Source organism: Cebidichthys violaceus, unplaced genomic scaffold, assembly GCF_023349555.1.
Source record: "Cebidichthys violaceus isolate CVI_PGR_0920_01 unplaced genomic scaffold, fCebVio1.0.p SCAF_7, whole genome shotgun sequence".
Taxonomy (NCBI): domain Eukaryota; kingdom Metazoa; phylum Chordata; class Actinopteri; order Perciformes; family Stichaeidae; genus Cebidichthys; species Cebidichthys violaceus.
The window spans coordinates 6,276,534-6,298,057 of record NW_027176927.1 but is presented as its reverse complement, the minus strand read 5'-3'; the positions used below and the strand labels follow the sequence as shown (position 1 = coordinate 6,298,057).

The 21,524-nt window shown below is 42.9% G+C and overlaps 2 protein-coding genes and 1 long non-coding RNA gene across 3 annotated transcripts in view; 1 reads left to right on the top strand and 2 right to left on the bottom strand.

Annotated features, from left to right (window-relative positions):
- Positions 1 to 3,059: 3,059 nt before the first annotated feature.
- crabp2a (cellular retinoic acid binding protein 2, a) lies at positions 3,060 to 10,905 on the bottom strand. The gene is made up of 4 exons (XM_068735711.1): positions 10,568 to 10,905; positions 7,212 to 7,390; positions 4,921 to 5,037; positions 3,060 to 3,695 (listed from the first exon to the last, which is right to left on the bottom strand). Exons 1-4 carry the CDS (start codon positions 10,647 to 10,649, stop codon positions 3,645 to 3,647), a joined length of 429 nt encoding a protein of 142 aa, XP_068591812.1. The 5' UTR covers positions 10,650 to 10,905; the 3' UTR covers positions 3,060 to 3,644.
- An 882-nt stretch (positions 10,906 to 11,787) lies between these two features.
- LOC137891481 (uncharacterized) overlaps positions 11,788 to 21,524 on the top strand; it is a 38,457-nt gene continuing 28,720 nt past the window's right edge. The window contains exon 1 of the mRNA XM_068736098.1: positions 11,788 to 11,873. Within this exon, the coding sequence (XP_068592199.1) occupies positions 11,834 to 11,873 (40 nt within the window). The 5' untranslated portion in view covers positions 11,788 to 11,833. The remainder of the gene's footprint in view (positions 11,874 to 21,524) is intronic.
- LOC137891197 (uncharacterized) lies at positions 18,962 to 21,135 on the bottom strand. The gene is made up of 2 exons (XR_011105335.1): positions 21,014 to 21,135; positions 18,962 to 20,762 (listed from the first exon to the last, which is right to left on the bottom strand). It is a non-coding gene; the product is annotated as an uncharacterized lncRNA (long non-coding RNA).

Sequence of the window (21,524 nt, the reverse complement as noted above, 5' to 3'; positions counted from 1 at the left end):
AGCTTTTCAAGGTTGTTGGGTTGAGTGTCCTGTGTGTCCTAGATGTCTTCCTTTAGTGAATACCTTCCCCACTCTCTCATGCTGTGGTTTATTAACTCTGCAACTTGACAGAGAAAATGGAAATTTTAAGATAATTTCAGATCATATGCAAAGTTTCAAGCTGGCCAGCGTGGTTTTGGTGACTCCTTTTTTTCTACTTTATCTCCCATAAACATTTAAACTGTAACGATGTAAGAGCAGCAGTGTGTGTGTGTGTGTGTGTGTGTGGTATGCCCTCGGTGTAGCCTACTATTCTTGACCGATGTTTTACAAGTGGCCTCAAAGGTTCCTGGGTGGTCTAATTGTATTTGCCACAGGAGATTGGTGCACTTTACCGCAGTGCGTGCGACTGTTAGATGTGTGTATCGGTTTGTCCAGGCTTGCAGGTGTGTGTGTGTGTGTGTGTGGGGGTGTAAATCAATACCTTGGACAGAGACACTGCAGTATGTGAGTGCATTTAATGACAATCATCTGTCATCACACTGTCACAGGCATTCTATATCTATGAATTTATGTGCGTGTGTACAGACTATCACAAAGATATGTGCCTCTTTTTCCCTATCGCACTCTCCCACTCAGTTACCTGCAGGGTATTTTTCTACGAGTCCTCTCTCTTCTTTACTGTCTAACCCAGAATGCACTTGACCATAATGGCAATAATTGCTTCAACCAGATCACAAATCACCCGTCTTTCCTTTTGTGACGTACTCTCAAGTATGCAGACAAGTACACACACTCCACTGCTCCCTACACATAAGTCATCTATCAAACTGCAACCTGATTCAGCCGTGGCCCTGGGGCACCTAAACTAACCTGCTCTCATACAATTGATTGATACTCAGATAGTTACTATGTTAAAGGTGATCTGATTTCCACCTTATTCTGATTGATAAAGTGAATTTTGCGTACTCATTCAGCAAACAGGTGCTTTTAATTTTGTCGGTATGCATGCATCTGTTTTTACTCTTTCTACGATGTGTCCCCGTTTATTTCTTGACTTAGTGAGGTATGTTTGTCCCGATGTTGCCAAACTGTCTTCTGTTCCTTGTTAAGTTTTCTGCAAAGCCACCAACCTGGAGGGATAACGATGTAGCCAGGATGTCATCAGCAGAGATGATGTGTTCTTGTTTTTTTCCGACCTGTTTGTGGTGCTACATCTTTCAGGGGTTTTCACAGGTTTTTGTGCACCAGGCAGGTTGTCTGTCCACTCTTTGGCTGAGCCACTGCAGTGTTTTATGAGCTGTGTGTACAGTGCGAGTGTTTGATGTTATGTGTGAAGAGTTCCCAGAATGTGTGTTTTTAGTTTGGTATGTGTATGTGTGTGTACATGTGTGTTTTTTTACAGGGGTTTTGAAGGAGGCCAGACAGCTGCCTTTTACTGCCCCAGGGGGTAATAAACAGTGAGGGAGGGGTAGTTATTTACCCCTTTTATTAGGGCAGGAGGCAGAGGAGGGGACTTTATTGGGGTCACACTGTAACCACACACAGCTGCAGGGCAAGAAGAGAAATAAAGAAGAGATAGTTGGTAACAAAAAATGAAAGAGCTTTTTTAGCATCACAAAATTCCTTTCTCAGGAATCTATTTTTTACTTGTTGTATGACTGTACGTACATGTATGTGTGTGTGTGTGTGTGTGTGTGTGTGTGTGAGAGAGAGAGTGTGTGAACCTATAGGGTCATCCATTTTTCTCCCAAGCCCCTTTTTCATTTCCAGGTCCCTTAACAGTCCACTCCTTGTTAAGCACATCTGCTGTCAATCCGTTGTACCCTGTAATCTAATTGGCATTTCCTGCCATTGTAGACACGCCCACTGATCATTTGATGATTGGTCAGGTAGTTCACTGTCCGACCCGTAATCGTTCCAAGTTGACCTCTGTTTGTCTTATCTACCTTGGTTGCCATAACAGCAGATGTTCCTTAAATTTGGATCTTTAAAGGAGCAGATCAACAGTTTGGAAAATACTTTCTTGTCGAGAGTTAGATGAGAAGATTGATACCATCCTCAATCTGTGTGGTCATTACGGTGAATATGTAGCTAGAACCAGCAGTCAGTTAGCTTAGCTTAGTATAAAGACTGCAACAAAAGGAAACAGCTTGCCTGACTCTGTACATAAAGTGGCAAAAACCCCACCTATCAACACCTCTAAAGCTCACTAATGAACACATTATGTCTTGGAACAAAATCTACAGTATACACATTAGGGCTCTTAAGTCTGGGGGGGTGACCGTGTCTAAGTGGAGAGCAGGGCTGCCTCTCAATCAGATCAGAGGGTCGGCGGTTCGATCCCCGGCTTCAGCTAGTCTCATGTCAATGTGTCCTTGAGCAAGACACCTAACTCCAAAATTGCTCCCGTAGCTGCGTCTACGGTGTGTAGATAAATACTGAATTGTAAGTCGCTTTGGATAAAAGCGTCTGCTAAATGACCGTAATGTAATGTAATGTAAGTCTCCTTAAGAAAGCAAATAACATATTTCCCAAAATGTGAAACTATTCCTTTAAGTCAAGGAGCCTTTAAAAACTTTCCTGAGAAATATGAACCAAATTTAACCAACTGGCAAGTTGAATGGAAATAAAACTGAGCAGTGTCCAATGGTGGCATTCCCACAGCTGGCTCTCTGTATGTTGCTTCACATGCCAGGGTAAATTTCAGGATTGGCAGATCCACGTGAAATGTGTGATAAAAGTGAGCAGACAAAGAGAGTAAAATGGAAAAGTATTCAGCCTTGAGACTTTGCAAGGGAGGAATAATGAGAGCATGTGGCAGAGAGATGATTGACAGAGAGAGATGAATGGGAGGGATGGGGAAACAAATAAACTGAGAGCAAGCGAGACTGAGAGGGAGGGGACAGACAAGTTATTCTAGTTGCAGACAGCTGACAGAAATCCTAAAATAAGATGGAGCCATCTAATGTGCACATATTCCACAGCTACACTCACAAACCATAAAACATGCACACCGTTAAATTCTATTATGCACCTAATGGTTTTCAGTTCAGGAGGACCAAGAGTCGACGTCAGGCTGAGTTAATATCGTGCTTTATTGTTTTCCCATAGAAATTGTTGTTTCCTATGATCACATTTCATATAAAAGAGACACAAAGTAAAAACTTAAGCAGTACTGTAGCAGGCTCCTAGTGTAGTAATAAATATAAATGTCATCATAAGATAGAAAAGGTTAAAGTTGTGGGGCAGAACAACTAAACAAAACTGACCTGAAACTGGAAGAGCTCAAAGATTGGTTTACACATCTTCAAATATAGTCTCACACCTCTTCTGCTGCCTCCCCACACACACATATACACTGCCAAATAAATGGAGCTGTCACTCAACAAATCCAACATAAATGTTTTTTATGTTTAAAACCCAGCTGGTCACGTTTGATGGAGCTGCAGAAAGAAGCAGATAACTGAGGAGCTAAGACCGTCGTGTAGATATGTGACAGACAGTTGCCACACTCATTACATAGTGAGGCTAACAGAGATAATGGAATAAAACTAAAGACTGCCATCTCCTAGTGCTGCCATAACAAAAAGGGTGAAGAGATGCAAGTGGTGATGCAGGAGAGGGGGCTGGCTGGAAGGACGAAAAGTGAGAAGTGCTCTTGTTCATTGTCGCTCGTAGACTCTGGTGCATATCACATCATCTGCTCCCATGGTCTAAAAAGAGAGGAGAATATGGAAGTTTAAATACTGACACGGTTATCTGCAGTTCAATGTGAATCCATAGTATTTCGTAGAACAAGTCATTAATGTTGATTCTTTCTGAGCCTCCAAATTGAGCTTTTTTTTATATACATCCAGCAGTTTAGACCAACGTAATCGCACTGTGCCAAACTGTTTTGAACAAACATTTACGGAAAGTTGTTTACGCAAACATGCAAGTTTGTGCAAAGCTCTCACACAGTTCTATTACTGCTGGCTGCTTTGGTTGTTAAGAGCACGTCAGGAGTCTTAGAATTTAAGTCATTGCCAGCTATGCCCCATAAATACTTGTTCTTTTCACAGTTTGTGAAATAAACAATTTACTCCAGAGAGGACTGTGTGTCGACTTATCCACTTAAAATAGCAAGTGTAAGTACAGGTCAACACTAATTAAGACACAGCACTGGTTTACTGCTCTTGAGTCTAACAATTATTTTAAATACAGAAGAAGTTTTAGTCAACCTGAAGTGCCAGCTGGGTGGATTTTCTCATTAAATACATTTATGTTTGTGGACAGGCATCTTACTCACAGAAGAGAGCTGTCAGAAAAAAATATTTAGTTTTGTCACTTTGTTTAGTGTTTCTATAAAACATTAATAAAATCACTTCACATCATAATGATTTGTTTTCTCTGTTCTGATCAGATCCGATTTTTGCACACAGGCTTTCATGACATCAAGCTGATGCCTGTACATGCATTTGTAATTGCAACAGAATCTCTTTCATCTTCTGCCAGTAGATTTACATCATGTCATTCAAAGCACAATTATATAATTATATACTCTAAAGGCAACACTTCAGATCATAGTCTGTAAGTTACTGTGCCTTTTTGTTGTACAAATGAAGTACTAATATAAAATATACCAGATGCTACCAGTACAAAAATGTCTTTATAAATGTGAAAAAAACATTGTATATTGTAGTAGCATAGTGAAAAATACCCTGCAACTATTAAGTAGGAGATGCAAGATACAATAATGTAATTCCTTAATAGAAAGTATTGGAAAAATGGAGGATGCACCTACAGAGGTTTCTGTCAAAGTCAGGTTGATTAGTAACTCTAGTCTGACTCAAAGTGTGCAAAGAAATTACGCTGTAATCTCGATAATGTACAGTAAAGTGTTTCCCTTGTTGTTTCTAAATCTAAACTCTGGTTCAGTGGATCGTTTGTGTGCTTTACCAGGATCAGTTTGCCGTCATTGGTGATCTCTCGGGTCCAGGACGTCTTAGGTCCTTCTCCTTTCGGCAGAGTCTGCTCACAACTGATCTTACTGTCGGTTTCCCAAAGTGGAAAACTCTGACGATGAGAAATAGAGAAGGAGAAAAAAAATGTATATGATACCATTCAGAGGGAAAGGGAGATCACAAGAGAGTGGCTAATGGAGGGAGAAAACAACAAAGGTGGAGCAGGGCGATCACTGAGAAGTGATAACTTGTGATGCGCTCATTGTTACTAAAGCGGAGCGCTGGCTGCTTGCATGTGTTTGCTTTGGAGACGGCCAAACAGAGGCCATGTATGGGAAACGGGGAAACCAACGGGGAGAATAAGGGAGGGACGGAGGGCAGGAAAGGGCAAGAAGGGGGAACGAAGGGAAGACGGGAAGTTGAAAGGAGTTGTAAAGAGTGTGAAGGAGCATAATGTAGCATGACAGGCCTTCAGAGACTAAGGGAGGAGTAAAGATATGCTATCAGTCCAAATATGATGAAAAGCCAAATCAAACAGATTGATGTAATCTGGACTGTTCCCTCCCCAAACTGACATTTATTATGTGTGTGTGTGTGTGTGTTTGCTTATGTGTACAGTTGTGGTCAAAAGTTTACATACACTTGTAAAGAACATAATGTCATGGCTCTCTTGAGTTTCCAGTTATTTCTACAACTCTGATTTTTCTCTGATAGAGTGATTGGAACAGATACTTCTTTGTCACAAAAAACATTCATGAAGTTTGGTTCTTTCATGACTTTATTATGGGTTAACAGAAAAAGTGACAAAATCTGCTGGGTCAAAAATATACATACAGCAACATGAATTAGCAATTTTGGTGACTTAGAAAGTTGTGTCAATGAAATGAGCTTTATAGCATGGCCTCTTAACTTCTTGTGAGTGATTATGAGTGACTACAACTGGTGACTTCTCTGAGGCCATTTAAATAGGGCTCATTGGATACAAACGCCCACAAACGCTACAATGGGAAAGTCAAAGGAGCTCAGCATGGATCTGAAAAAGCAAATCATTGACTTGAACAAGTCAGGAAAGTCACTTGGAGCCATTTCAAAGCAGCTGTGGGTCCCAAGAGCAACAGTGCAAACAATTGTTTGTAAGTATAAAGTGCATGGCACTGTTTTGTCACTGCCACGATCAGGAAGAAAACGCAAGCTATCACCTGCTGCTGAGAGAAAATTGGTCAGGAGGGTGAAGAGTCAACCGAGAACCACCAAAAAGCAGATCTGCCAAGAATTAGAAGCTGCTGGAACACAGGTGTCAGTGTCCACAGTCAAGCGTGTTTTGCATCTCCATGGACTGAGAGGCTGCCGTGCAAGAAGGAAGCCCTTGCTCCAAAAGCGGCACCTTAAGGCTCGACTGAAGTTTGCTGCTGATCACATGGACAAAGATAAGACCTTCTGGAGGAAAGTTCTGTGGTCAGACGAAACAAAAATCGAGCTGTTTGGCCACAATGCCCAGCAATATGTTTGGAGGAGAAAAGGTGAGGCCTTTCACCCCAAGAACACCATGCCTACCGTCAAGCACGGTGGTGGTAGTATTATGCTGTGGGGCTGTTTTGCTGCCAATGGAACTGGTGCTTTACAGAGAGTAAATGGGATAATGAAGAAGGAGGATTACCTTCAAATTCTTCAAGATAACCTAAAATCATTAGCCTGAAGGTTGGGTCTTGGGCGCAGTTGGGTGTTCCAACAGGACAATGACCCCAAACACACATCAAAAGTGGTAATGGAATGGCTAAATCAGGCTAGAATTAGGGTTTTAGAATGGCCTTCCCAAAGTCCTGACTTAAAATCCCATTGAGAACATGTGGACAATGCTGAAGAAACAAGTCCATGTCAGAAAGCCATCAAATTTAACTGAACTGCACCAATTCTGTCAAGAGGAGTGGTCAAAGATTCAACGAGAAGCTTGCCAGAAGCTTGTGGATGGCTACCAAAAGCGCCTAATTGAAGTGAAAATGGCCAAGGGACATGTAACCAAATATTACCACTGCTGTATGTATATTTTTGACCCAGCAGATTTGATCACTTTTTCTGTTAACCCATAATAAAGTCATGAAAGAACCAAACTTCATGAATGTTTTTTGTGACAAAGAAGTATCTGTTCCAATCACTCTATCAGAGAAAAATCAGAGTTGTAGAAATAACGGGGAAACTCAAGAGAGCCATGACATTATGTTCTTTACAAGTGTATGTAAACTTTTGACCACAACTGTATGTGTGTGCAGAGAAAGTAGTGCTGTGTACCGTGCAGGCGCGTCCGTCCACCGTGGCCTCGTTGAACTCCTGCCCCACAGTGAAAGTGATGTGGGTGGTGCGGACTGTGGTTGAGGTTTTAATGGACAGCGTCTCTCCGTCCTGCGTGATCTCCACCAGCGGCTTGGAGGCCGCCTTCACGGCAATTAAACGAAGCATCTTGTTCACACCTAGAAAACACACACACACACACACACACACACACAAGTAAGACGAGGAAAAAATGACAAAACTAGACTAGAGTATATATAAGAAAAGATTTGCACACAAAGACACAAGTAAACACTTGCTCTTGCACAAACTGTTGAAGATACTTTGAATGAATATTCCCAAGCAAGCAGTACACAACTGCAATGAGGCAGATCTTTTTGTGTGCCACAGTGTTGGTTTATAGGATTCAGCCCTCAGGAGCAAGGCAAGCTAAACTTGTTACCAAATGATGTATAACCGCAGGCCTTAGGCCCTGTGTGTGTGTGTGTGTGTGTGTGTGTGTATGTGTGTGTATTTAATTGGTGTGGTGTGGTGTTGATGCGTGTTCTTCTTTACACTCAGGGTAAAAAGAGAGACCTAGCATTGCACAGCTCTGTCCAATAATAATGATGATGGAGGAAACAATGAGGTCATACCCAGCACATCTGCATTTTACTCTGACTTGATCATCTTTGCACACACACAGACTCAAACACACGGATGAATTTGGTGATTTTAAACTGTAATCTGCATTATTCTCCTTTTTTTAACCAAAGAGAGACAGCACTCTCATATTCCCATAGTGTGCTGCAGTTAAACTAATTATGCAGCCTGGGGAGAAAAAAAGAGAGGGAACCAGGAGCAGACCGGTGGGAGGGAGGGAGGGAGGGAGAGGGGGGGGGATTCAGACAGACAGACAAGGGGCAGTGGTCTGTGTGTGTGAAGATCTCTGCCCAAGTGTGAGGGGAAGTTTGTGTACGTCGTCCAGCGTGTATCTGCCGTCGAGTTGGGTTTCGCACTTCTCACCTCTCACACATTCCCACCTGTCACCGAGGGTAAATATATACAAACCCTGAAATGCACAGTCATTCAGCATGCATCTGGATGCTCAGACTGCACACTGTTTATGCTACACACTCTACACAGTATTTATGTGCATTGTTATTATTATTATGTGCAGATACATTTTTTATGTATCTGCATCGGACTGTACATTGTGCCAGAGTCAGTGTCTGGTTGTTACCAGTTTCACAGAGATGCAGTCGAGGGTAAGAAAAATTCATGTAGTCCACTTCTGCCAGCTGCAACATTAAAATGCATATATATATCTATATAGATATATATGTTTGTTTTCCATATTATTAACATGCTGTTGTGTAGTTTCATCTATAATGATGCATCATATTTCTGTGAAGTTTTCTTTTTTTATGATGGAGTATTTTACACTGTGGCATTGCAACTTTTATTTAATGTGGTGGCAAAGGTGGTTATAGTACAGAAATGATTGGTTGATTACTCAATTAATAGAGAATGAATTTCCACCAATTTTTGCTTGATCCAGTTTAAAAGAAATTAGGGATTTTCTGCTGTTTTACAGCATTGGTATCATTGCCCTTCATTTAGAAGTTAAATAGCACATAAACACTTGAAGGTGGGTAAACCATGACTTCCTATAACTACTGAGAAACAAAAGAACTTATCCAAAATGTGTTAATGTATGGATTTAGCCTTAAAACACAAAAAAGCTAATATAAATAATAAAAAAATTAAACTTGGTACCACTTCCCATGATGTGTGTATATAATGGATCTACATCATAAAGAATAACGTTGACCTTAAAAGATGAGTAATCTTAAAGTTGGGCTCAACACATCACATATAAAATGCCTTCTTATATTGCTTCAGAAACCTTAGTTGAAAATGTAACACTGCTTGAGAATAGAAATGTCTCCTTCTTAAAAGTTAAGCTTATTTCAGGCAACAAACTGATCTGTATGTTTACTCAGACTAAAGAGAGTATGCTTGAGGACCATTTGGGAAGCTTCTCAAGTAACTGCCAGTTGTTAAAAGTTAGAAATTACCTGAACAGACTTTTGCAAACCTGCGACCAAAATGCTTAAATTCACACAGACCCGGCCACATTAGGACAAACAGATAGACACTCGAAGTCGGAGGTCAAAGAGCAGAGGGCAGAGGAAGCATTTGGGACACGGGGAGGAGAGGGAAGAGGGGAAGAGAGTAGAGCAGGAGTGAGGAAAGGTAGAGAGGATGGAGGGAAGGAGCATGGTACTGGGTGCTGACAGGCTGCGTCCAGCTGCGGTTTGTTCCCCAATGAAACCAAGAGCTTTTCCTCTCCGGCAACTATGCCAATGGAGAGGAATGACTAGTAGTTTTTTAGTAGGATACAACAGTGTCACATAGTGTAGTTTAACCTGCATTCCTGTTGAAGTTCCTCCCCCTTTTGCACACACGCATAAATATCATCATATCACCAGATTGTCATCTTTACTTTGGTTATAGCCCCCCCCCCCACACTCCCACCCATTGATGTCGATATTCAAACAAATAGTGCCATACTTGACAGATATTTCAATAACCTTCTTATGCAGTAAGCTGTGCGCGTCCGCGCGCGCGTCAGTCATCTCTGTGTGCGCTTATGTGATGATATGAATTCCAGGTGTGCACTGGAAAGTAATCTAATGGAAATTGGCTATTAAGGACAGACGGCTCCGACGTCGCGCGCGCACATGCAGGCATGCACACACACACACACACACACACACACACACACACACACACACACACACACACACACACACACACACCCTGGTGCCTGTCCAGACTCCATATGCACCAGTGATGTAAAAAAAACAAAACTGTGTGAATCTCAGCAGCAGGTGTTTATCCCGACTGTCACTTCAGATAAGGATGTGTCTGTCCTGCACTGTATCGAGCCATAACGGTCCTCTTCCACATAAACACACACGCACAATCTGCGGCCACAACACAGACAGATGTGCCGCCGTTTGTCTCTATTGTGTTAGTAGGGGAGAGGGGGAGGAGAGGAAGAGGGGTGATGCTGGCTAGAGGCCAAGCACCGAGTTTTGGGTTCTGCAGAATGACAAAGACCCCCCACCAATGCGGTACAGGGGGTGATCATCACTGATGCACGGGCACAGATGAAGATTTGACCTATAAATGTGCTGAGAAAGCTACAGTTTGAGCTGACACAAACTGACATATCTGATCTCATTACGCACAGAAAAAAAAGCTTCATTAGAAACCACTCTTGCGCAAAAAAAAATGGGTCAAGCTGCCACATTCGGCCACAGTGAGTAAACCATGACATGACATATATATTATATTATATCACCTACCCAACTTTTTCAAAAGTTCGTCGAAGTTTTCAGAACTCTTCATCTCCCAGGTGCCGGCGAAATCAGGGATTTTGCGCTCCATGTTAGGCTGAAGCTAGTTTGCCGATTAATGTAGGTGAATTGTCAGGTCCAAGTGTGGTCGGTGCTCTGCTGTCTCTGCGCGTCTTGCGTCAATAATGCTCCAACGTCCCCTTATGAATCTCGTCTGGGTGTGTATGGCACCCCGGCTGGTTTGACTCTGCGCGTCCAGTTGCTTCTGCCCTCTTCCCGGGATGAGTGACCGACTGTCAGCGCCCTTGTCTTACCTCTGTGCCGGTGCACTATAAGTGACTGCGCTACTAATGAATGGCACGGAAAGCAAGGATACTTGTGTAGGGATACACACGCCCCTTTATGTACGGGCACGCCCCGCACGACACTAGATTACAGGCAAAGGTCCTTAGTGCCTCAACCTGACCACGCCCCTAAAGGCAACATGTGCATTTTAGAGCTGCCCATAGCCAGCCTTCGGAGACGCCTCTCATCCACGCTCGTACCTTCAATTGCCAACGTCTTGTGCGCTTAATATGACATTCTACATAATGTTCAGGTGTATGATGTGTTTTGCCATTTGCAGGCATTTTATAGATCTGTTGAATGAATGACTTGACAGTCATTATGGGTGCAAAACAGGAAGGATGTCAGCCAGGCCAGGCTGTTGACAGAACATGTCTTGGCAGGGCGGTGCAAAGGAAGAACCAGTCAACTGCCAGACTGACTGGAGAGCAGAGCGGTTGTGTTTGATAGAGAGAGGGTGTGTTTGTGAGGACAGGGCGGTGCACCCCCCCCTCCAGCGCGCCACTCACGGCGGTGTGTCATAAAAATAAAAGCGGTGGTAATGGGATACAGCTCCTGGCCTCGACCGGTGGGCTATCCATTTAACGGGGCCTGCGTCAGAGGAAAAAACACCCCGAACTCAGGAGGGAGGCAGAGAGAGAGAGAGAGATTAAAATAAAACGTGGGATTGGCGCGGGTCGGCGGTGTCTCCTCAGAGCTTTTCGCCCCCCCGCTGCTCGGACGGAAGAAAGGGTACAGAGGCGGAGGAGACGCCGGAGCATTTGGAGCAGCGCGTCAGACGGACCAGTGGGGCAGGGTCAGGGGCCCGCGGGGTCGGAGGTAGTCCTATAAAGAGCACGCACACACACAACATGTCTACGCGCACGCACGCACGCGCTGATGATGGATGGCAGCGGGACAAAGCCGACGTTAACTATTGACTCTTGATGGATGATCCCATCCGCTACACTGCACGGCGAATTAGCGCGAGGTAAACCGGGCGACTTGGGAGAAAGGGGGAGTCATCCACACACACACACACACACACACACACACACACACACACACACACACACACGCACAGCAAATACACTGGATCAGTGCCAGACACACTGACTAACAAAGGTGAATATTAGCCTCAGATTGATATTTGGTAACGCGATACGCGCTTTTACGCACAGACCTGCGTCCACATCCAGGGCTTTGCACCGGGCCCGGCAGCTCTGTTTGATGTGAACAAAGCTCTCACATTGTCTCCTTTATCAGAGCGCGCGCGCGCAGACACACACACACACACACACACACACACACACACACACACACACACACACACACACACACACACACACACCTACCTTATTGGCCACACACCATGCCACAAGCACAGCATGCCCTCACAAGTTACTCCTGGTCCAAACAACGGAGGTGAGCCATCAGATCAGACAGCCATATCAACTGTAATTTCCTCTCCAATCTCCAATCCTCTTTTTTTTCTGTCACCTTGTTCAACTTTTTGACTTGCAGTTGTTAACCCTTTGAGGGCTCTGACCACACTGAAATATCACAGTAAGAATACGGTGTAAATGTGAGATGGGTTCATCTAATACAAGCAGCAGCAGTGAGGCAGCCTGATGCTTATATCACTGATATAGGCATTAGTCTGCCTCACTGCTGCTATGGTGGTCTGTCGAACATGGCCTGTTCGGAGAGAGGGAATTGATCATGCCCCCAGTTTGAAAGTGACTAATGCAAACACAAAGGTTACAATAGAGAGCTGTCTGGTGTTGGGAAAATTAATCTTCAGCCTCGCCGCAGGCCATTAGCATATTACCATGACACAACCAGAAATGCATCAAAGGCTGCTGAATCAAACAGGCAGCCTTGCAGCACACAGCGACAGCTTCACCCATCGTGTGTGTGTGTGCTGTCCAGAGGGGGCTTGATAAAGAGCTCTGAAATGTGTGTGATGCTGCATGTCAGCACGTGATGACAAAGCACAGCTCAGCATTCAGACCCAGTCAACCGTGCTCCGCTCCTCTCAACCTTTTTCTCTCCGCTCATTCCTTCCCTCTATTTCCCCTTTTCCTTTCTGCCTGTCCTTTACCTCACGCAACTTTCTACCCCCCCCTCCCCTCCCTCTTCTCCTTTTCTTCCTCCTCCTCCTCCTGTCAAGCTTTTGTTCTTTTGTGCTGCTCTGACACATTCCTCAAACACGCTGAAGAGAGGGAAGAGGGGAAAACAGAAGGGGAGAGGATGGAAAAGAGAAGAAAGAGAAAGGGGAAAACGTTAGTGAGAAAGTTAGACTAGAGTGGAGGTCATTTTTTATGTCATTGTTGTGGAGAAAAAGGATAGGGAGAGTGAGTCAGCAAAGAGAGACAGAGACCGAGAGAGCTACGAGATCAAAGACAAACAGATAGTGACAGAGATGGAGAGGTTGAGAAACAGTGAAAGAATGAAGGCGACAGATATGTAAAGAGAGACTCCTCTGTCTTCTGAGGCGAAAGAGGTATTAGTTTGCTCCTCTGGTGCCAACTTTATTTCACTCATCTTCGTTTCCTTATGTTCCCCTCCAACTATTATCCGCCCATATACTGTTCACATCTTTTGTTCTGTCATCTTCATCTTTCTGTGGTAAGTCTCATACCAACAGCCTTGTTGGTAACTGATATCTCCAACTGCCAATGCAAAGATTCACATGCCGTACCAAATGCAAGCAAAACAAAGAGTATTGTGACTTGTTTACAATAATGTTTGACTCGTATCAGCGTGAGTTCACGACAAAAACAAACTTGACGACACCAGCTTTTGCTGCTTTTTGTTTCCTATTCCCTCTCCTCATTCAAATGAAACAGATTTGAACTGTATCTGTGTAACATCCACACTGTCTATAGACTATTTATTGTCCAAATGTGAATTTATCTTGAAACTGTCATGTTGTACTTCATGCAACATTTGCTGTATGGTTAGTATAGTGGTGCCCTATTGTTGCAATCAAAAATGTTTTTTAAAAGGAGCAGCTTGCCTGCACAAGTTAAAGCGTGTGCATGTGAAAGTGTGTGTGATCAGCCCGTAGTAAAGTCACACTTGAGTGGCATTCTCCACTTTATCATCCAGATGACCTCCAGTAAAAACTGCTCACCCCAGTAACCCGGGTAATCCCAGATGTGAACTTGACCCTGGACTTCCCCACCGCCAACTCCTGGAAGTCATTATGACTGGCCTTTACCCTCAGAGGAAGTCACTGGGCAAGGTCTGCACATGCGTGCAGACAGACATTACGAATTACAGTATCTTTCTCTTATGATTTACTTTGGTTCCAGTGGGGGGTTATGACCGCCCCAATCTGAGGGGTTTAGAGAAGATTAACTGGACAGGAAAGACACAAAAACTGACGCAATGTGGGGTCCTTTTCTTTAATCTCTCCGCTCTTTTCTTGTGAAGTACTGCACAGGTCTACCTCCTCAGGTCTCTAAAAATTTAAATCTTACATGCAAAAATCAATCATGGCGCACAGGATTCCCACAAGAGTCCCAAAGGGCCAAAATGTTTGTGAGATACTTCTCTGTTGGACATGCACAACAGTTGTGCACAACAAACAGTCCCAGTAACTCACACACACATTCACAGCCAGAAGTGTGTGCGGCAATGTGGGGTGCTGGCATACAAACCCACCAAACCCATGTGGGTTTGATTAGAGCAGGGGAGACGGCAGCGTATCACCTACGTGGAAATGAGAGGCAGAGAATGAGGTAGACCAAAGAGAGAGAGAGGAAAAAGATAAGAAAACGGAAAGAGAATCAAGAGTGAACGTTGGCATGTGCTGGAGTGTGTCCTTGTGTGTTTGTTATATTGTTGATGTAATGTGTGTGATCATTGCTTGCCAAAATCCTGAAACAAAAATAAGGTTCTGGGGGTCAAAAGTTCCTTGTTTCTCGGCAAGATACGGCAGCTTTGTGTGAATGCTGTAAATGCAGTTCTGTCCACATGAATGTGTGTGTGTGTGTGTGTGTGTGTGTGCGCGCATGCTCGTGCATGTCTCTGTGTTGAAATCTTCCTCTACCAGACATTTGTTAGTCATTTATTATTCCTTAAAATCTGATTTTCCAAGAATCAGAGAGTGTCAGACATTTCTTAAAATCCTGGCACCACACAGTTCGTCACTGTACACAGGATTTTTTGTATTTAAAGTGGACAGTGAGTGTGTGTGTGTGTGTGTGTGTGTGTGTGTGTGTGTGTGTGTGTGTGTGTGTGTGTGTGTGTGTGTGTGTGTGCGTGTGTACACATGAGTCAAGCTGAGTCTCTTGTGTACATGAGACTCCAGATGCCTGGGCAGTTGCACCCAGACGCTTGTATTACTCACACTCTATTCCTTTTGTCCTTCAGCCGTCCCCCCCCCCCTCCTAAAATCTCTCTTCCCTCCCCCTCGAGTCTATGTGGTTCTAATTATCGTGCTCATTTGTTATGAGTTGGTCTGGACGGAGTGTGAGAGAGAGATTAGATTAGGAAGGAGAAGAACTAGAATTGTGCTGAACCCGTTTATTTTCTTGAAGTCCTTTTTAATTTGGTCCCGTTCATAATCCAATCTTCCCTCTCTGTTTGTCTACTCTGTCTGCCACCTACAGTTTTATGAGCCCATGGGCCCCTCTGAGGTGCTACGTGACAACGGCACTGTAAAACGGCATTGTGTGGGCTGAATGATGCTGAATTGCTTTACGCTCTAACAGGAAGATGGAGGACAACAGAAGGGAAGGATTTAGAAGAGGGAGGTGAAATATGTAAAGAGAGGAAGGGAAGTAGATGGAGATGTTCGTGAGGACGGTTGTGTGAAGTACAGTGAGCCGAAGTGGTCTGGAGTAGAAGTGGGATGAGGGAAAGACGAGAAGAAAAACAAGCGTTGGTTCCCAGAGTCTCGCTGCTTTTCACCTCATTTTACGTCCATGTGTTGTGTTTTTTCTAAAAACCGCCAGAAAAGTTCATTAAAAGTGCAGCCCTGTTTTGTTTTTTATCGTGTTACCCCTCCTTCTTGCATCCTACCGCTCTGCCCCTCCACCCTCACACCGCCTCTCACTCTGCACTCATTCTTTTATTCTCCCGTTGCCTTTCCTCTTTGACCCGAGTCAACGATTGTTGTTTGCTTTTGCTTTTTCCTCAGCCGTGTGTGTGTGTGTGTGTGTGTGTCTGTGTGTGTGTGTGTGTGTGTGTGTGAGAGAGAAAGTCCCTATGATGATGTCATGGATTATGAAGGGCCATAGTTGAATATTTCACTTGAGGTCAACCTCTGGTCACTGTTACTGTATGTGACCACTGTGGGTCCCTCAAGCCTCCAGAATGAACTGACGAAATGGTAACTTATTTATGTGTTTTATTGTTTTTTAATTGTCTTGTGTCGCACTCAGAGAAATATCATTCCCTGGTGCCACTGGGCAGGAATCATAAATATTACAAGTTTAGGTGCGTCCTGTGATTTCCTCATGATCATATGACTTTGCCAATAGCTTGTGAGAATATGAAAGCATTAAAAAAAAAAGTTTCAACTTGAACTGTTAACTAAGAAACACTTTTATTTTCCTGTCTCTGTAACAGAATCATGAGGCAGAAAATGATAGAGGGAAAGGATGTACAGTGATGCACTGTGGCAGAAGGGAAAGTTGTAGAAAATTTACAAGATCAGGGCTGCATATTTTCCAAGGGAATTGTTTTTTTTTAAAACTTGCAATGATAACTTGCAGTTGTTTTAGGACATGGATGTCGAAATAAGGTCAAAGTTGCCATAGAGTTGAGACAGTGGAAAAGGTCAAGGCTATGTTAGCAACCAGACAAAGGCTTCAGGTTCAGTGCGACAATATATGAAAATTAGTTTGTAAATACTGCAAATGGGCTGTCATTTGTTTTTTATTTGAAATAAAAAATGTTGTTTCAACGTGGGGATATTTAAACTGTCATGACCTGTTTAATAGCGTGCAGTCTGACCGTTTAGTAGTTTTCCTTGTGGTCCAGCAGAGAGCACTCTTAAACTCCCCTATCAGCTGTACCCTAATGCATGCTTTAGTGACCTCAGTTAACGAAGCTAATACATGTAACAATGGAGGAGGACACTAGCAAGCATTCCATGAACTGAATTGATCAAGTCCTCAATGCAACACCTGCATTATAAATAAACTTGTAGAGCGGCACTGAATCAAAATCTAGTTTTAAAGCCTTCATTACTTCAGTAAATATTGTGGTGTACATGGTGCATTATTAATCTGTGCTTAATCAACTTCTTAATCATTTAATACTCATAGCAAATTAATCCAGACTTGTTAGAGGTTATATTTTAAATGTCAGGTTTAAGGAATAGAGAATTAGTTAATGTATGCTTCTAGCATTGAAATACATGAAAGAAACTGTGTGGAAAAGAGAGAAAGAGATGGAAAAAAAACAATATAAAGATATAAAAGAAGAAAAAAACATCAGCCTATATCATCAGTTAGTCACATGCATCTATAAAGACAGTTTACATGTAAAATAATAGAAAAGTGACTCCTTTTCTAACAAATCTGTGCAATACTGCCATCATCTGTGTGTCGACTGTATCAGCATGAGAGGAGAGTATGTTGAGGCTAATTGATAGGGTGTGTGAAATAGTCTGATCGTCTAATATTATGTATGTACAGTGGCTTGCAAAAGTAGTCATACTCCTTGAACTTTTCCACATTGTCACATTACACGCCACAAACATAAATATATTTTATTGGAATTTTATGTGAAAGACCAACACAAAGTGTCACACAATTGTGAAGTACAAAGAAAATTATACATGATTTTAAATTTTTTTTCACAAATAAAAAACTGAAAAGTGCAGTGTGCAAAAGTATTCAGCCCCCCTGAGTCAATACTTTGTGGAACCGCCTTTTGCTGCAATTACAGCTGCAAGTCTTTTGGGGTATGTCTCTACCAGCTTTGCACATCTAGAGACTGAGATTTTTACCCATTCTTCTTTGCAAAACAGCTCAAGCTCAGTCAGATTAGATGGAGAGCGTTTGTGAACGGCGGTTTTCAGATCTTGCCACAGATTCTCGATGGGATTTAGGTCTGGACTTTGACTGGGCCATTTTAACACATGAATATGTTTTGTTTTAAACCATTCCATTGTAGCCCTGGCTTTATGTTTAGGGTCGTTGTCCTGCTGGAAGGTGAACCTCCGCCCCAGTCTCAAGTTGTTTGCAGACTCCAACAGGTTTTCTTCCAAGATTGCCCTGTATTTGGCTCCATCCATCTTCCCATCAACTCTGACCAACTTCCCTGTCCCTGCTGAAGAGAAGCACCCCCAGAGCATAATGCTACCACCACCATGTTTGACAGTGGGGATGGTGTGTTCAGGGTGATGTGCAGTGTTAGGTTTCCACCACACATAACGTTTTGCATTTAGGCCAAAAAGTTCAATTTTGGTCTCATCTGACCAGAGCACCTTCTTCCACATGTTTGCTGTGTCCCCCACATGGTTTCTGGCAAACTGCAAACAGGACTTCTTATGGTTTTCTTTTAACAATGGCTTTCTTCTTGCCACTCTTCCATAAAGGCCAGATTTGTGGAGTACACGCCCAATGGTTGTCCTGTGGACAGATTCCCCCACCTGAGCTGTGGATCTCTGCAGTTCGTCCAGAGTTACCATGGGCCTCTTGGCTGCATCTCTTGTCAGTGCTCTCCTTGTTCGGCCTGTAAGTTTAGGTGGTCGGCCGTGTCTTGGTTGGTTTGCAGTTGTGCCATACTCTTTCCATTTCCGGATAATGGATTGAACAGTGCTCCGTGAGATGTTCAAAGCTTGGGAAATCTTTTTATAGCCTAACCCTGCTTTAAACTTCTCCACAACTTTATCTCTGACCTGTCTGGTGTGTTCCTTGGACTTCATGGTCCTGTTTGCTCCCCAATATTCTCTTAACAAACCTCTGAGGCCATCACAGAACAGCTGTATTTGTACTGAGATTAGATTACACACAGGTGGACTCTATTTAGTCATTAGGTCAACATTCAATCATTCAGCAGTCATCAGGCAACTTCTGAAGGCAATTGGTTTCACTCAGAGAAAAGGGGGCTGAATAATTTTGCACACTGCACTTTTTTTATTTGTGAAAAAAAATTAAAATCATGTATAATTTTCTTTGTACTTCACAATTGTGTGACACTTTGTGTTGGTCTTTCACATAAAATTCCAATAAAATATATTTATGTTTGTGGCGTGTAATGTGACAAAATGTGGAAAAGTTCAAGGGGTATGAATACTTTTGCAAGCCACTGTATATATGTCTACTCTACCTTCATTTGGGCAGAGAGAAAATGTCACAAAGTACAAAGCAAAGAAAGATTACTTGATTTCTTTTTCAAATTAGGTCAGAATACATTTTCTCAGAATTTTTTTTTTTCATCTGCTTAAGTTGTTCAGGTCCTGTCACCTCTCGCCATTTCTTCATCTTTCACTTGCATTGTAGACCTGGAGATTTAAGTCAAGTCTTCTTTCATGATTTTGATTTTGGTTTGGAATCAAATTTTATCAGAGCGTCAGTTACAGCAATGCGGTATCTGTTGTTTTCCCTTCTGCAGTTTTGATAAAGCACATACTCACTGTTTGCAAATGTGAATCACCGCCTCCCAGTACTAGTGATGGTTTTGTTCTCTAATGTTTATGTTCTGACAAAGAAGTTTGGTGGAGTTGGTATTTGAAAAACCTTCTCACATGAACTGTGAGTTTCACTACAAATATTTATGATCCAGAGATCAAGCAAACATTTGTCACACAAATTTTGTCTTTTATTGGTCATAGCTTAAGAGTTTTCCCTTGTTTGTCTGTTTTAGATTGTCCAGATGATGCTTTATGTTCAGGGTTAAGTTGTTACAATGATCTGTATCACATTTTACGCACTGAAATTAAACCATCGTAGAAATCGTCTTGTTTATTAAATCATACCATTAATGTATAAAATTCAATTAAATCCATTTTATACAGCAATTACATTTATGTATTTTAATGTAAAATACACATCTGTGCCAATCATGCACTAATTACTGTAACTTTAATAGAAATGAAATGCCTTTAGAGCACCAGCCCTCTCATTATCTCCCAGTGATGCAACCTAAGATACACAGGCATGAAATAGTGGAATATAACACATTACATAAATGTTTTTCCCTTTCAAAACATTGCTGTTTTAAGATTAATATAAATATAAAAACAAACACTTTTCAAATGACGTTTTTTCTCAAACATTTTGAGAAGTCTTAATGTCTTATCTAGTTCCTCGAATTAATGTTGGTAGACATAAACAATAACAAGAAGAGCAGATAACAACCAGAGCCACGTAATTTTAAAGCTGGGAGCATCATCACCGGTGCGTGTGTCCTGGCAGCCTCTGGCGTTGTTATTTGGCTTTGCGTCTGCAGGGTTTCCCTCAAAATGGACCGGCAGGCACTGGTTGCTCAGCTCCTCACAGGCCAGGATCAGATGTTTGCTCTCCATTTGGACGCTCCTGATCCCGCACGTCCCCGGCTGACTCCTCACTGTGACAAAAGTGAAAGGCTGCCGGCTGATGCACAGGTTTTCCTTGTATACCGCCCCCCCCTTGCTGGTGCACACAGCCTTCACTCTGTCCAGATCGCTTGGGGACAGGAAAGACTGCGTGGGTCTGTCACAGCCCCCGTTATTCCTGATGTACTTCTCCCACTCGTTCTGGTTCAGAGACGTAGGAAGACCAGAGCGGATGTGACGTCTGGTAAAGGTGTTGTAGCCGTTGTTCCATTTGGAGAGCTGGCAGGGAGCGTCGTTTTTAGCAAACGTTTGATGACTCATTAGGAGACACACGGCTAGAGGGAGAAAAGCCCTGAGAGCAGCCATTACCCAGCAGTCCTAGAGTGAAAAAAAGACTGATAAGTCACAGCACATAGAACAAACAATTTAACACCGTTCAGCTGTATCGTCACTCAGTAACCTTTTACATTTTACTTTTTCTGTTTTACCAAATGAGTTACATGCCACGTAAGTAAACAATGCGCGCAGAAGAGCAGAGCAAAGCCACAGCTGTCTGTCTCTTCAGTATTTTAAACACGACAGCAGGAGAGGATGTAGTAAACAGCTGATTGATGGGGAAACTTCTCTACCTTGTTTTGGTAGCAGAGGAGTCGTCTGTGATTGTAGTGACCTAAAAGCTCCACATGTGAGATATTTCCTCGTTCCTTCAGTTACGGTGCCACATTTCACTTCCTGTGAGAGTGGGAGTGGACTAAACTGTGTGTGTGTGTGTGTGTGTGTGTGTGTGCACTACTTAAATGTGTCCACACGGCTGTGCTTTAGAGCATGGGGGATCCAGTTACAGCCATAAATACCTGTTTATGGTCCAGTGAGCTATTCTGGGATTTCTCACTGTGTGTGTGTGTGTGTGTGTGTGTGTGTGTGTGTGTGTGTGTGTGCCTGTGTGCCACCAGCACAGCTGTTTGTATGAGTTTTCCAAATACTAACTTTTGTGTATTTGAATTTGTTTTGATCATCAGGGCTTAGAATATTACTGTGAGATGTGTCCTCGCTATTACAGCCACATAAGATGGGTGAAGTGCGGAAAAGTCTAATTATATATGACAGGCTTCACCTTTCCACCGGTTTAGTGGTATCAAT